The sequence below is a fragment of the Papio anubis genome, chromosome 1 (genome assembly GCF_008728515.1).
Source record: "Papio anubis isolate 15944 chromosome 1, Panubis1.0, whole genome shotgun sequence".
NCBI lineage: Eukaryota > Metazoa > Chordata > Mammalia > Primates > Cercopithecidae > Papio > Papio anubis.
The window spans coordinates 146,013,273-146,030,125 of NC_044976.1; the positions used below are offsets into that span (position 1 = coordinate 146,013,273).

Genomic DNA, 16,853 nt, shown 5'->3' on the forward strand with positions numbered 1-16,853 from the left:
TTAAACTACACACTAGACCAAATAGGTCTGACGCTTACAGAACATTTCACACAACTGCTGCAGAATATACATTTTTTTATCGGTAAGTGGAATATTTTCCAAAATAGATCATGTCTTATGTCACAAAACTCAGTAAGTTCAAAAAAGTAGAAATTATATCAAATATCTTTTCTGACTACAATGGGATAAACTAGAAATCAATAACAAGAGACGAAACTTGGAGAATACACAAACACATGGAAATTAGACAACATGCTCCTGAATGACCAATGGGTCAATGAAGAAGTAGAGAAAACTTTAATATTTCTCAAAAAAATGAAAATGGCAATACAACATGCCAAAATCTATGGAATAAAGCAAAGACACTATGAAGCAGGGAGTTCATATCAATAAACACCTACATCAAAAAAGTAGAAAGACTTCAAATAAACATCTTAATGATGAACCTCAGGGAATTAGAAAAACAAGAACAAACCAAACCTAAAATTAGTAGGAGGAAATAAATAATAAAGATCAAAGCAGAAGTAAATGAAATTGAGACTAAAAAATACAGAAAATCAATTAAATGATAAAAGTTAGTTTCTTGGAAAGAGAAACAAAGTGGACAAACCTTTAGCTAGATTAAATAAGAAAAAGACAGAAGTCCCCCCAAAAAAGGAAATCAGAAGCAAAAAAGGAGATATAACAGCTGAGAGCTCAGAAATACAACAAATCATTAGAAAGTATTATAAACAACTACAAACACACACACACACACACACACACACACACACACACACATATATATATGCATATTCTAGAATAAATGGATTAATTAATTCCTGGACAAATACAATGTACCAAGATTGAACCGTGAAGAAATAGAGAAACTCAATGAACCAGTAATGAGTAACGAGATTAAAGCCATGATAAAAATTCTCCCATCAGAGGAAAGCTCAGAACATAATGACTTCACTGATGAATTCTATCAATATTTAAAGAAGAACTAATATTAATTTTATTCAAACTATTCAAAAAAAAAAAAAACGGGGGGAAGGAATACTTTCAAACCCATTCTATGTGGCCAGCATTGCCCTGATATCAAAACCAAACAAGGACACAACAAAAAATAGAAAACTACAGTCTAATTTCACTGATGAGCATAGATGCAGAAATCCTCAACATGATACTAGCAAATAGAATTCAACATCACATTAAAAAGTTATTTATTATGATCAAGTGGGATTCATTCCAGGTATAAGAATGGTTCAAAATATGCAACTCAATAAACATGATACATCACATGAACAGAACCAAGTACAATGACCATATGATCATTTCAATAGATGCTGAAAAAGCATTTGATAAAATTCAGCATGGCTTTATTACAAAATCCCTCAAGAAACTGGATATAGAAGGTGCATACCTCAAAATAAAAGCCATATATGACAAACCCATGGCTAACATTGTACTGAACTGGGAAAAAATGAAAGCCTTTCCTCTAAGAACTGGAACAAGACAAGGATGCTCACTTCCACTTTTACTCAACACAATACTGGAAATCCTGGTGAGGCAATTAGTCAAGAGAAGAAATAGAGGGCATCCAAATTGGAAAGGGATAAGTCAAATTAGCCTTGTTCTCAGATGACATCCTCTTATAATTAGAAAACCTAAAGACTCTATCAAAAACCTGTTAGAATGGATGAACAAATTTAGTAAAGTTGCAGAATACAAACTCAACATACAAAAATCGAGCAGTTATATATACCAACAGCAAGCAATCTGAAAAGAAATCAAGAAAGCAGTCCCATTAACAATAACTACAAAGAATATAAAATACCTAGGAATCAATTTAACTATAGGAGTCAAATATCTGTACAAGTAAAACTATAAAATACTAATGAAAGAAATTGAATAAGATACAAATAAATGGAAAGCTATTCCATGCTCTTGGATTAGAAGAATTAATATTGTTAAAATGACAATTTTACCCAAAGTAATTTACAGATTCAATGTAGTACCTATCAAAAGACCAATTACATTCTTCACAGAAATAGAAAAAGATTTCTAAAATGTATCTGGAACCACAAAACACCAAGAATAGCTGAAGCAATCTGAGTAAAAAAAGACAAAGCTGGAGGCATTACACTACCTTACTTCAAAATATAGCACAAACCTAAAGAAATGAAATCAGCATGGTATTGGCATAAAAACACACACATAAACCAGTTGAATAGAACAGAGAACCCAGATATAAATCCATGCATTTACAGACAACTCATTTTTAACAAAGGCACCAAGAACTTGCCATGAAGAAACAGTCTTTTTAATAAATGGTGCTGGGAAAACTAGATATCCATAAGCAGAAGAATGAAACTAGACCCCTATCTCTTACCACATTCAAGAATCAACTCAAAATGGATTAAAGACATAAGTCTAAGACTTGAAACTGTAAAACTAATAGAAGAAAACATTAGGGAGATATTCCCATACATGACCTAGACAAAGACATTTGTGTAAAATCTCAAAAACACTGGCAAGAGAAGCAAAAACAGAAAAGTGGGATTACATCAAGCTAAAAAGCTTCTGCACAATAAAGGAAACAATCAACAAAGTGAATAGACATGCCATAGAATGGGAGAAAATATTTGCAAACTATCTATCTGACAATGAATTAATAACTGGGATATATAAATAGCTTAAACAACTCAATAGCAAACAAAACAAAACAAAACATCTGATTAAAAATTGGCAGAAGATCTGAATAGGCATTTCTATTGCCTATTGCTTATTCAGAAGACATACAAATGGCCAACAGGTATATGAAAAAAATGTTCAACATCACTAATCATCAGAGAATTGCAACTCAAAACCATGATGATTATGTCAACCCAGATAAAATGGCTTTGATAAAATAAAAAAGCAGGAAATAATGGATGCTGGTGAAGATGTGGAGAAAGGGGAACTCTATCTACACTGTCCGTGGGAATGTAAATTTGTACAGCCACTATAGAATATTGTATGGGGATTCCTCATGAAACTAAAAATAGAACTACTGTATAATGCAGCAATTCACTACTGGGTGTATATCCAAAAGAAAGAAAAACAATATATTGAAAAGACACCTATGCTCTCATGTTTATTGCAGCGCTATTCACAATAACCAAAATATGAAATCAACCTAAGTGCCCACCATGAATGAATGGATAAAGAAAGTGTGGTATATATACACAGTGGACTCTTATTCAGCCATAAAAAAAGACTAAACTCCTATTATTTACAGCAACATAGATGGAACTGGAGGTCATTATGTTAAGTGAAATAAGTCAGGCATGGAAAGACAAACATTGCATGTTCTCTTTCATATGTGGGAGATAAAAAAGTGAATCTTATGAAGGTAAAGAGTAGATTGGTGATTACTGGAGGCCTGAAAGGGTTGTGGGGAGAGGGGGATGAAGAATAGATTCATTAATGGATATAAATTTACAGTTTCAATGAAGAGATAAGACCTAGTATTTGATAGATCAGTAAGGTGATTTATAGTTTACAATATATTTTACACATTTCACAATAGCTAGAAAGGAATAATTTAAATGTTGTTAGCATAAAGAAAAGACAAATATTTAAGGTGATGGATATGCCAATTCCACTGATTTGCTCTTTACAAATTATATGAATGTATTAATTCTCACATGTACCCTGAAATATGTACATCTATTATGTATTGATTAAAAAATATTTTTTTAAACTCCAGGCTTCCCCAAGATTGTAATCCACCTGTAATTTAACTGACTGCTAGTACAGCCTGTTACTTTCAGAGGAAGATAATTCAAGCTAGAGACTTTCAATGTATAATGCACAATGTTGTGTGTGTGTGTGTCTGTGTGTGTGTGTGTGTGTGTATGAAGGAACAAGAAAATATGAGAAAATGTAACCCAAAGATTTGAGAGAGAAAAAAATGTGTGTAGACATGGTGACTTTTATCAGAAGTTATATTAAGGTATTTTAAATTTCAGTCCCTATTGCTTTAAAATCTAAGAAAACTATAACAGCTATTTCATGAGCAAATTTACCAAAAAACACATTCATTCAAATATTTGCAATCTGTTTATGTTTATACATGAGTGCCCAAAAATATCTTCAGCTCTTTTTCTCCAATATTTAATATTTATTCCTGGGATTGAAGAATGTTCCTTCTATTTTGCTCTTAAACATCAAAGCAATGAAACTATTAATCCCGTTAATAACGATGCATATTTCTCAAGGATGCCTTTCAGTTTCAGATCAGCCACCAAAGGAGTTTTCATTGTCTCTCCAGTTGTCTTTAATGAGAGATGTACAGATGTTAAACCCACTACTCTTCTTAATCATTTTCCTTCTTGTACTTGATTAAATCCTCAAAAGCAAACTGTTCATGTTCTCGCTGAAAATACAGGCAGTCTCACTGAACAGTTACGCTGCACAAGAAAGAGAAGTTATAATGGCATGGAATGTGTTCTACATGGTATTTTCTAGACTTTACTAGTTCATGAGCTTTTGTGGATAAGTCAAACTCTTGAATGTCACTTAAATGTAATCTTTTCTGTAGTTGATTATGCAGAGAATGCAAAAGAGGTATCTGCAGAATGTGGAATTAATTTTGAAAGTTGGATAAAGATTTTAGAATAATAGATGTGGCTATACAAGTCACCCATGAAACTGTTCTCTCATAGGTGACATTAATTTCTATCTACAGAGTTTTATTACTGAATATGTTATGTTTGTACCCCCACGAAACTGAAATAATAATTTTCCTTTTTTTAGCAGTCTATTAAAATGTTGAGGTTTATCTTGACTGCTGCTTTTTAACATAAATGTTTGGGCTTAACTGAATTCCTAATATGTGATGTCACTTGGAATTCTGATAGGGTCCAGTTATTTGGCCTGCAAAGACATATTTTGCCTTAAAATGAAAGGTATCGTTGAAATGTTATTTTACACAGTAGCAAGAAGGCATCCAACATAAGGTGTGAGATTTTTATTGTTTAACTTTTGAAATAGAAGGACAAAGTTTGTATGTGCTTGTTTTATTCCAAAGTATATATGGAAACGCTAATGCTTTATATGTAAAATGTACCCTACCGATATTTGTGATTAGTTAATTTTTACGGCTAGAAATTCTAGAATCATAAAAAAATAACTAATCTTGAATGTCAGAGTTTCACTCGTTTTTCTGAAAACAATGAGAACAAAAATCATTATAATATTTATATTTACCTTGTGTTTCACAAAAAGGTTTTCTTTGCTGTGCTACACTGCAAGAATATGTCATGTTCAAATCTCTGGGGCTTAATTAAAAACGTTAACTACTGTCTTCTTATAGAGATTATTAAGCAGATACTAAAGATAGCATAGATGTGTGGTCTAGGCAGTATTTTTCTGGCAAGTAGACCTAAGTGCAGAATTTAAGTTCTATAGCATTAACCTAAGACTAAATCATTTTATTCAGGGTTGTCTCCTCTCTGAACAGCTTTTTGTTATGACCTCATTTGCTACAGCAAATGAAATATTAATAGATCATTGAAAATGCAGTAAAGTTTTGATCAGATGTTATACCTTCATTGTATACCAAACCCTGCCTCTCATAAAAACTTTCTACTTGGGTTTAAATTGAAATTATCACTCAATTTTTTAAAAATCAAACACTTCCTTTAAGAACATGATAATGTAAACATATTTCTTATGGGAATCTTTAAGTTCTATATTTTTAACCAAAAAAACATGTCTGACCATGTTAGTTAAAGAGTTATTGAAAAAAAAGAATCTATTTAGGTGAGTAAAAAAATTAAGCAAAGTATATTTTAAATAAGTTAATGACTATAAAATTTCTCAATTTGGGCATTTATTTTGGCTACAAGTAACAAAGCACACCTGACAAAATATACTTAAGTAAATAGCTCTAGATATGTAGTTGACTCTTGAATGATACAGGAGTTAGGACTGCTGATCCCCACACAGTCAAAAATCTGCATGTAACTTTTGACTGTCCCAAAATTTAACTACTAATAGCCTACTGTTGACCAGAAGCCTTACTGATAACATAAAACACTAATTAAAACATAGTTTGTATATATATATTTATACTATATTCCTACCATAAGTAAGCTAAAGAAAGGAAAATGTCATTAAGAAAATCATAAGGAAGAGAAAATATATTTACTATTAATTAAGTGGAAGTGGATCATCATAAAAGTCTTCATCCTCATTATCATTATATTGAGTAAGCTAAGTAGGAGAAGAAAGAGGAAGGGTTGGCCTTGCTGTCTCATAGGTGGCAGAGGTGGAAGAAAATCTACCTGTAAGTGGATCTGCACAGTTCAAATTTATTTTGTTCAAGAGTTCACTGTGGATAGTTGTTGGCATTGGTTCAGCAATGCCAAATATAATGGCGACATATTTGTGATTCTTGTGGCCTTTCTCAAATAACTGAAAGATGATTGCTGAAGTTGTAGACATCATGTTTAGCAGAAAGAAAGAGGAAAGGAGAAGGTGGCAGCTGTTTCAAGAAAGCTAAAATTTCGTAGGAACCTCCATAGGAATCCCATCATGGTGTTCCCGTGGCATCTTTGAGCAGTTATGGTTCACATCACAACTCCTAGGTAAGGTAAGGCAAAGGAGAAGCTGGTTAGAAGTAGACATTAAGTTGCCACATGTTCTAATTGTCACCTCATTTACCAAGTCATATATGTCTTATCTTTGCTTACCAAACAAAATGCTGTGATTTTTCTGTATAGCCATAGTGATATTTGCTTCTTGTCTTTGAAACTTAAAGTGATAAACCACCTCATGCCATGTGTTATTCTTCCAAAAGCTAACATAATTTTGATTTTAAAATATATTATATGATTTCATATATAAACACATATAATTATATATATATCTATTGCTGCCACTTTTTACTTAAGACTGATAACATCAATGTTAAGCAGTGTCTTTTCAGAAGTATTGATTATTCTACCTGTTGCAGATCTCTTCAAATTGATTGGATGCCTCCACGGAAGCCGAATGGCATCATTCTTGGATATGATCTCCTATGGAAAACATGGTATCCATGCCCTAAAACTCAGAAGGTAGTGCAGGACCAGAGTGATGAGCTCTGCAAGGCAGTGAGGTGTCAAAAACCTGAATATATCTGTGGACACATTTGCTATTCTCCTGAAGCTAAGGTAAGTCTTTTCAAACTAATCAGTGAACCATGTTTTTGTCACTCAAGACTCCAAGTGAAATTATTAGCTTCTCACACCATGGTGTATTATGATCAATATTTCCACTACTCTATGAAGAAGACTCCAAGGAAAAGAAAAGATGCTTACAAAAATTGTTATCACCCCCATGAGCACTTTTAGCCTTCGCATTTTTTATTATCTTCACGAGAAATAAAAACTTATTACAATAGGGTACATCCCAAATTTGCATTTGATTGAGTGACTTAAAATTTTCTTTACAACAGATGTTTTCAGCTACAAATACATGTTTGTTTATATGGCACTGATGAGTAACTGTGAGGAGGACATTTTATGATTTGTCAGAAATATTTTCGCATGATAGCCATTTGCAGATTAATGTTCATATTAGATGCTGTTTAGAAATCAGGTCAATAATACAGCCAGACAGAGGAGTTTGTAAACGACTTTTATTGACAAACAACACAAAATCCTTAGTTTGAAGGTAGAATTTTATATAATGAAATAATGTCCTTATTTGTCAACAACAGCATCACACATTCAATGGCTAAAGCTACTACTAAATGTATAAGATTTACTGCAAAAGAACACAGTAATTAAGAAAGTGAGTTACTGAAGCAATATGGATCAAAATACAAATTATTACGGCTGACACAATTTTAGCAGTAGTTATCATCTAAGAAATGCATAAAGCCAGCACTTACTAACTATGCATTTTTTGATACTTACACTCTAAAATTATCATTATGCCTAAGTTTGACATCATTTTATGCCATTAAGTATGCACATATTTAAATACACACATCTGATGGACATATTTGTATAAAATTAAATTTGGGATTTCTGAGAAGAAAAATACTAAAATAAATTTGCCCATTAAACATATCCTCCATTTACAAAAACTTGGGAAAATGTTGGCAAAATACAGAATTCACTTCTCAATTTTTTTCTTTGCTTTTATTATTTTAATACTTATTATCCGTTAAGAAGTGCACAAAGAGAGAATAGTTTATAGGCATATAAATGAATGACTTAAAGTTTGTGGAGTGCAGAAAACAATGTGTTTCATCAAAGTAAAAACTGATTCTGGCCAGAAACTGTCACCATAGTTTAGGCTTGTATAATGGATTTGATAAGTTTCAACCCTGTAACTTTAGTGGTAAAATCAAAGCTAAGTAAAGTAAAACTAGTAAAGATAATGTTTCAATTTAAGTTTATTGTAAAAGATCAAAAGGTAGATGTTCTTAAAATGTCCATATTAAATTAAAGTATACCTGTGATAGGGTGAAGAAAAAGTAATAGGATGAAAAAAAAATATTAATAAAGTATTAACAAAATAATATTTACCTATGTTTAAGCTAAATTATTCATAAAATTACTTCTACCTTTCTTTATGTTGTGATTTCAGAAACTGCTTTTTGTAACATTTGAAAAAATTTAATGAAGCTTTCTACCAAATAAGTGACTGGTTGGTGTAACATTCCTAAATTCAATGAATGACAAAGAACTGGTTAGTTTAATTTTAAATCATTTAAAAATGATTAAGACAAATCTACTCTACAAAAAAAAATCATACAGGTCACCTTTTATAGAAAATAAATGTAAATTGAAGAATAGGGAAACAAAAGTTAGCCTTTAGAAAACAGGTGTGTGCCAATCTAACCTCATAGTCTTGAAAAGAAACATCACATTTGGTTATTCTTATAATGTAATGCAAATGTCACACATTATTACAATAAAATGAGACACACTATTTAGTGATGCCTTAAACAAAGTCTTATTTTTATTGTTGGGATTAAAGAGGCAACACAGGTATTGCAGTAAAAGAGAATAAAGGATGTCAGTTAAATTTCAAGAAAAAATTGTAAATTTCAGTTTGGGGCTAAGTACTAATACACATTTCCTAGCATGAAATATTGAAGAGAAGTAGAAAAGAGACTTTTATTGACGGTTTAAAGGTTTTTTGGCTAAATCACTGTAAACATCAATGTTTCCCAAAATACTTAAACAAGCCTTACCATAAAATTACAGCCATGGTTCACAAATCCCAGTTGACATAAGACTTGGGGGATTGTTAAAACCTAGGATCTCATAGCTCTAGTCCCAGAGATTCTAATTCAGTAGGTTTAGATTTGGCTGTGAAAATTTGCATTTCTAACATGTTTCCAGGTGTATAAGTACGTTTTCACAGTGCTAAAAGAATTACCTGAGACTGGGTAATTTATGAAGATAAGAGGTTTGACTCACAGTTCTGCAGACTTAACAGGAAGCATGACTGGGAGGCCTCAGGAAACTTTTAATCATGGTGGAAGGTGAAGGAGAGGCAAGGACCTTCTTCATGTGATGGCAGGAGGGAGAGAGAGCGAAGGGGAGACCTGCCACACAGTTTTAAACCATCAGATCTCGTGAGAACTCACTCACCTTTAGACCTACGATAAACATCTCTTTCCTACTTCTCTCCAATCTTTCATGCTAGGAAATATATGTTAATACCTAGCCCCAAATGAAATTCACAATTTTGTTTAATTTAATTGACTTCCTCTATTGTCTTTCGCTGCAATATTTGTGTTGCCTCTTTAATCCCAACAATAAAAATAAGACTTTGTTTAAGGCATTATTAAAATTTTATATAATAAAAAATGTATATATTTTAATACATATATTTATATTTATTAAACATATTTAATATATTTATTTTTATTATGAAATTTTATATAATAAAAGATATATATCTTATATATATCAAAACTGAAATATATCTTATATATATCGAAACTTATATATATTATATATATCGACAATTCAAAAACTGAATTTGATTAGGAAATTTTCTGTTTATGGAGAGAACTCCTAAGAGAAATAATCACTTGAAAAAGTCTCCTTTGGGACCCGTCAATGATCTGAACCAGGGTGGCTTAGAAGAAAGGCATGTGTTTTACTTGGCTGAAGGAGCCCAAGAAAGCACTGATAATGAAAACATAGAAGTGAACCAGTTCTAATGGCCCATCACTAAGTAAATATTTGAGGAATAATTTCAAAAGAAAGTGATAAGTACTGGATAAACTTGCTGAAATATTGGATATGTTTTTGTCCAGAAACTAACTCTATGTGAATGGGACTTCAATAAATGTTTTAAGATGAAAAAACAAATGGCAAGATTTTAGGCCACCGTTGTAAAACAAGAGGGAGGTGCGTGCTGTTTTACCTTTACCATCATTCACAAATCCCAAATAAAACATAGAGAATATTCCTTGCTTAACTCTTAAAATGGGACATGATTTTGAAATTTACTTTTCACACAGAAGATTCTGAAATTTACTTTTCACACAGAATATGGCAGCAAAGAGAGCTGTCACTTAATTTATCCTTGCAATTAGAAAAATTTTGAATCCTTATTGCCAGTAACTAAACCCAAAGAAAGAAATTCATTACAGTTGAGTTAGCAAGGCTGCCTGAGGACCACAGTGGTAGACTTTGAATTTAAGAGTTGAATTTCTTTGCTTTTAGATAATTTTTAGAAAATTAATGAAATACTAGACTAGTGGCTTTGTTGAAGACTTAGAGCTTCTACATTTTACTGTTCTTTGTTGAATTGGTTCAAATGTTGATACACTTTGAAGGTAGCAATGAGGAAAAAGAAAAATGGGAGATGCCTCATAGTGGTTGCTTTTGCCTACCACAGGAAATGTCTAGCCAATTAATGTAACTTATGCCAAGTATGGGTTCTGATGCTATGTTTTAGCAAGTATTCATTGTTTGATTTGTTGTATATACAGTGTGTCAGTCTCTCAGACCTCAAGTGAGTATGCAAATAATTATTTGATTGTTCAAGCACATAATTTTTTTTTCACAGTTCCTAAAGAAAACAGAGTTAAAGGGGCTTTTCAAAATTAATTTCCATATAGATATCCTTTTTTAAAGGTAGTGTCTTGTGAGATATGTATATATACACATATACATGTAAATATTGGACTCTGTTGTTATTGCCTTGTCTGAAGATTGGGTTCATCAATGAGTGATCATATAAATTACAAGAAAAAACACAATTTATTTTGAAAAAGGATCAATAAAAGACAATATCCATGGATGTGGTGTTTTTAAAATTAAACAATCATTTAAAAAAATATATATATATATATGAAGGAAATTGTTTATTTACAATTCTGAACATCTTTATCTCAGAAACACTGACATTCAAAAGACAATTCATATTTAGAGTATTGTAAAAGAGCACAAAACGTGGTTGAAGACTTCAAAAAAACTGCATTCTATCAAATAACAGTTAAAAAATTTGAACGATCCTCAAAAATACATTTTTAAACCAATGAAATATGAGTAATATGGTCTCAGATCTCCTATGCTGTATAAGAAAACAATTATATTACATGAGATAGAGTGACATAATACTGTTAACTAAACTGATATTTCTTTAAAACTGATTTCAAACTTTCAGGTTTGTTGTAACGGAGTGCTCTATAACCCCAAGCCTGGACACCTCTGTTGTGAAGAAAAGTATATCCCGTTTGTTCTGAATTCTACCGGAGTTTGTTGTGGTGGCCGAATACAGGAGGCACAACCAAACCATCAGTGCTGCTCTGGGTATTACGCTAGAATTCTACCAGGTGAGGATTATTTCCAGGTGTACTCAAAAACTTTGGGAACCTGAAAACATAAACACGTTGTTCATGTCAGTGAACTATTTCAAACACCTCTCCCTCAACAAAAATTGAACCACAAACACATAGCCAATAGCCTGCTCTAAATATTATTTCTTCCTTCTGCCTTGTTCAAATATAAGCAAGGCTAAACATTAGAAAACGAGAGAACAGAAGGAATTTACAATACCTACTACATAAAGAAATAAATCTGGAGATCTGGTTAACTCCTTTTATCTTGTGGTTTTTTTTAATTAACATGACTATATATTTTCACTATTAAGTCTATGAATTGCTGACTGTTCCACTCCATGAAGCTGTTCTCCACTTCCTCCATTTCTAATCTGAACTACACATGCATTGTTCCTGGAGAGATTGTAACTGCAAATTTCATTTGTCTAAGAATTCTAGACCACTGGCAGTATTCTCTCGTCATTATAAGTCAGGCAAGGGAAGGAAGAATGCTGCAAAGGGTGGCAAACTGGATTTTTTTCCTTCCTCCCTTTTTAGTATTAGCCAACTTAGCTAACCATTTTGCCCCAAATTTCAACTACATAAAGCAATGCCTAGTGAATATAATTGGGAATGATGCTAATAACAACCGGCATTTTTAAAGTACCAAGTCTCTCGCAGGCTCTGTATTAAAGGCTTTACATAGGGATACGTTATAGAATCTTCACAACTCTAGGAAATTGGTATTTTCTCTGCAGTTTACAAGTAAGGAAACTATTTTAGAGAGGATCAATAACATATCCAGATTCGCAGAAGTGAATAGAAGTGAAAGAACTAAAATGTGAATATAGGTATGTCTTTTCTAAATCTATGCTCTTTTGAGTACTTTACTGACTCTTTAACCAAAAAGTATCAACATGTGTTGACAATTTTTTAAAAAGGACTATTTAAGACTTCTAAACTTCTTCATTACTACCACTGTCGATTACAATTTATCCTGCAAAAGTAATTGAGAATACAAAAGTAATTGAGAATACAAATTTTTTCCTACTACCTAAGTTTGATACTAATATCTTCTTTAAAGAGCAAGAAATGGATATAGGAGAAAGACAAGAAAGCTAAGTTTATTGGAGGCTGTAGGAAAGCTGAATGCTTTGAGATATCTAGTTTAGGGTGAAATTTATGCCCAACATCTGGTTCATGTACCTTATGTTCAGTATAACTATATCCAAGGCCATGTGAAATGAGACACTGTCTAACCCAGTGTCTTTTTTTGCAAAATACTGGAGCAAATATAGAAGGTGTGTCATCACCCGATGGGTTCATCTTGCCCATTGCACAGATAGAGCCAATTTACCAAAACAGTGGTACTACAATAGAGAAAGAGCTTAATAAATGCAGAGCCAGCTAAGCAGGATAGGAGCTTCTACTCAAAACAGTCTCCCAGAAAATTCAAAACCTAAGGTTTGTCTGGGCACAGTGGCTTACTTACACCTGTAATTCCAGCACTTCAGGAGGCCAAGGCGGGTGATCACCTGAAGTCGGGAGATCAAGATCAGCCTGGCCAACATGGCAAAACCCCATCTCTTGTAAAAAAAAATACAAAAAATTAGCTGGGCCTGGTGGCAGGTGCCTGTAATCCCAGCTACTTGGGAGGCTGAGGCAGGAGAATCACTTGAATCTGGGAGGCAGAGGTTGCATTGTGCCAATGCACTCCAGCCTGAGCAACAGAGTAAGACTATGTCTTAAAAAAAGAAAGAAAGAAAGAAAGAAAGAAACCCTAGAGTTTTTTAGTTTTTGTTTTTTTGCTTTTTGTTTGTTTTGAGGCGGAGTTTCACTCTTGTTGCCCAGGCCAGAGTGCAATTGTGTCCGGATTTGGTGGGTTCTTGGTCTCACTGACTTCAAGAATGAAACTGCGGACCCTCGCGGTGTTACAGCTAGGTGACTCATCTGGAGTTTTTCCTTCCTCCCATGCGGAGTTGTTCGTTCCTCCCGTCCGGAGTTGTCCATTCCTCTGGGTCGGTTCGTGGTCTCACTGACCTGAGGAGTGAAGCCGCAGACCTTGGCGGTGAGTGTTACAGCTCATAAAGGCGGTGCGAACCAAAAGAGTGAGCAGCAGCAAGATTTATTGCGAAGACTGAAAGAACAAAGCTTCCACAGTGTGGAAAGGGCCTGGGTGCTAAGCCCCTCACTGCCCGGGGGCTGGCAGTGCTGGCCGCCTCTCATAGTGCCGCCCGCCGAGCCCGCGCCCGCCAGAAACTCACGCTGGCCAGTGAGTGCGCAGCCCCGGTTCCCGCCCGCACCTCTCCCTCCACACCTCCCGGCAAACAGAGGGAGCCAGCTCAGGCCTCGGCCAGCGCAGAATGGGGCTCCCACAGTGGAGTGGCGGGCTGAAGGGCTCCTCAAGGCCTCCAGAGTGGACGCCGAGGCCGAGAAGGCGCCAAGAATGAGGGCTGCTACCACGTTGTCACCTCTCACAATGGTTTGATCTCCGGCTGTCTGCAACCTCCGCCTCCCAGGTTCAAGCGATTCTCCTGCCTCAGCCTCCCGAGCAGCTGGGATTATAGGCATGTGCCACCACACCTAATTTTGTATTTTTAATGGAGACGGGCATTTTCCATGTTGGTCAGGGTGGTTTCGAACTCCTAACTTCAGATGATCCGCCTGCCTTGGCCTCCCAAAGTGCTGGAATTACAGGCCTGAGCCACCACGCCTGGCCCAACCTAGGGTTTTTTTAGGATAGTGAAGTAGGCATAGGGCTAGGAAATGGGGGATGCTTATTGGTTGGGGATAAAATTATAGGGAGTGAGAGCTGTCTCCTCGCCCTTAGTTCCTGGATGGGGACTACAGGATCAGATGAGCCAGTTTACTGGTCTGGGTGATGCTAGCTGGTCCATCAGAATAAAGAGTAAAAAATACCTTGAACACTAATCTTAAGTTTTACAATAGTGACGTGACGTTATCTATGGAAGCAGTTGAGAAGGTTAGGAATCGTGTGGCCTCTGGTGGCATGAACACCTGAGCCATAGTTCCTTGTGGCTAATTTGTTAATTTTACAAAGGTGCTCTGTCCCCCAAGCAAGGAGCAAGTTTGTTTCAGGAAAGGACTGTCATCATTGTTTCGAAGTTTAACTGTAAACTAAACACCTCCCATAGTTATCTTGGCCTATGCCAGGGAATGGACAAGGGTAGCTTGGAGACTAGAGGCAAGATGGAATTGGTTAGGTCAAATTGTTTTCACTGTCATAATTTTCCAGTGTCAGAATTTTCTTACCGTCATAGTTTTTGCAAAGGTGGTTTCAGGTGTCCTGATTAAATACTGCTCAAGTTTACTCAAGGCAGAGAACCTTCACTCATTATTTTTCCTTACAATTCATAGAAAAAAACATACATTTTTTATAGCAGTGCTGTTATTTCTCTATCAAAAATATTTCAAACTTGAATAAGTTATAGTAAACCAGATTTTCCAAGTTAGAAAAAGTAAAAATGTGTATGGAAATAAGAGTTTTGTAGAAAACTGTTAAACTTCTTCATACTACAGCTCACAATGTCAACAATAGATCAAATACTGTTAAATGCTTTACTTTCTCAAAATAAGTTGCATTTGGGGAGTTTTCATGTATGGTTCATATCTGCCCTTGCTTACAAATAATTGCTATGAAATTATAACTACAGTGATGAGATGGACATTTTGTGTTGTTCAATTCCTACCATTCTTCACACCAGTGGACCAAGTTGATCATGGAACTAAATAATAGTGTTTTCATTTCCACATCACATTAAAGTTTTTGATGTTATGATTTGCAACCAACTATTCAAAGTCTGCAAAATATCCTCTGTCCCTTAAAACTAATGAAAAATACTTATTTACATCTGTCACTGCTACTAACTCAGGACACTTGCCTGTGACTTTCTCAATGCTAACACAAGTAGTCAGATTTTGAACTGACAGCACAATCTACTTTTGTTAGGTTTCAAAATAAAATTTAACATTTTTCTTAAAAATGAAATAACTCGTGGAAGCTCAGAAGTTGTCATTGATATTATATAAGCCTTTTAATAATTAATTTTTAGACCAAGGGTTTTAAAAATATTTATTGTCTGTATCTATAAATACATGTTTCCGAACACCTAAAGCATTTTAATATCTACCAAACCATTGAGCATGCCCCAAATTTTGATTCTTTTTTAAGTAGTTCATTTTTCATAATATTAGAATGCCTACCCTGGTGAAGAGAAAAGGAAAAAAGCAATCTCATGAAATAATCAAAGAGTGTTTTCCTCCAATCATTAATCTCACTGTACCTAAATGAAGAGATTATTTTGTGACCTCTGTCCTCAGCCCCGTGGTCTTTGTTAACTAGTTTAACACTGGTTACATTGAGGGGAAAAAAGCACAATGGTCCCAAATCCTGTTGCATGTAAATGTGATTTAAATCTGGTCACTAGTCTGCCAGTTCAAGACCAAGATGGGTATAGGCATTTTGATATTTATAGATTAGTCTGAAATATTGGTAAATATGTACTTTATTTTTTTCTCACAACTTTCTTCCATAACACCCCATAACAAAGAGCAGAAAAGAATGCTCATTTCTCTCCCTTTTTTATAAATATGCTAATGACCCCAAGTAAATGTTAATGTGGGTCATTCTTTGATAAGAATAACAATTAACTGTTACACTGCATGGTAGTTTTTAGAGAGAAAACATTTTCCAGTCTGGCCTGAAATAGATTCATTTTGAGAGGTTAATGAGAAGGTGACTGATCCTTGTATCTTATGTCTAATAGCCCTTTTCTGAGGAAAAGAAATTAGTTTTATTTCTCATTGATATAATACACATCTTTCTTTTTTTTTTTTTTTTTGAAGTCTTTTCTTCTGTCGGTAACTGAATAAGATTCTGAGGGATTCAGAAAAATATGACTAAAATATCTAAACCAGTTAACATTTGTTATGCTCAAAAGAGGCTTTTAAAAAAAGTGTTGGCTTTCCCCATGTAGATGTGTACACTGTGTTTCCTCTAAGCTCACCATTGTCCTAAGTGGTG

At 34.2% G+C, this 16,853-nt stretch overlaps 1 protein-coding gene across 1 annotated transcript in view; it reads left to right on the top strand.

Annotated features, from left to right (window-relative positions):
- USH2A (usherin) overlaps positions 1–16,853 on the top strand; it is a 790,277-nt gene that overhangs the window by 597,381 nt on the left and 176,043 nt on the right. Inside the window, exons 47-48 of the mRNA XM_021927201.2 lie at positions 6,986–7,184; positions 11,656–11,824. Coding sequence (XP_021782893.2) covers positions 6,986–7,184; positions 11,656–11,824 — 368 coding nt within the window. The remainder of the gene's footprint in view (positions 1–6,985; positions 7,185–11,655; positions 11,825–16,853) is intronic.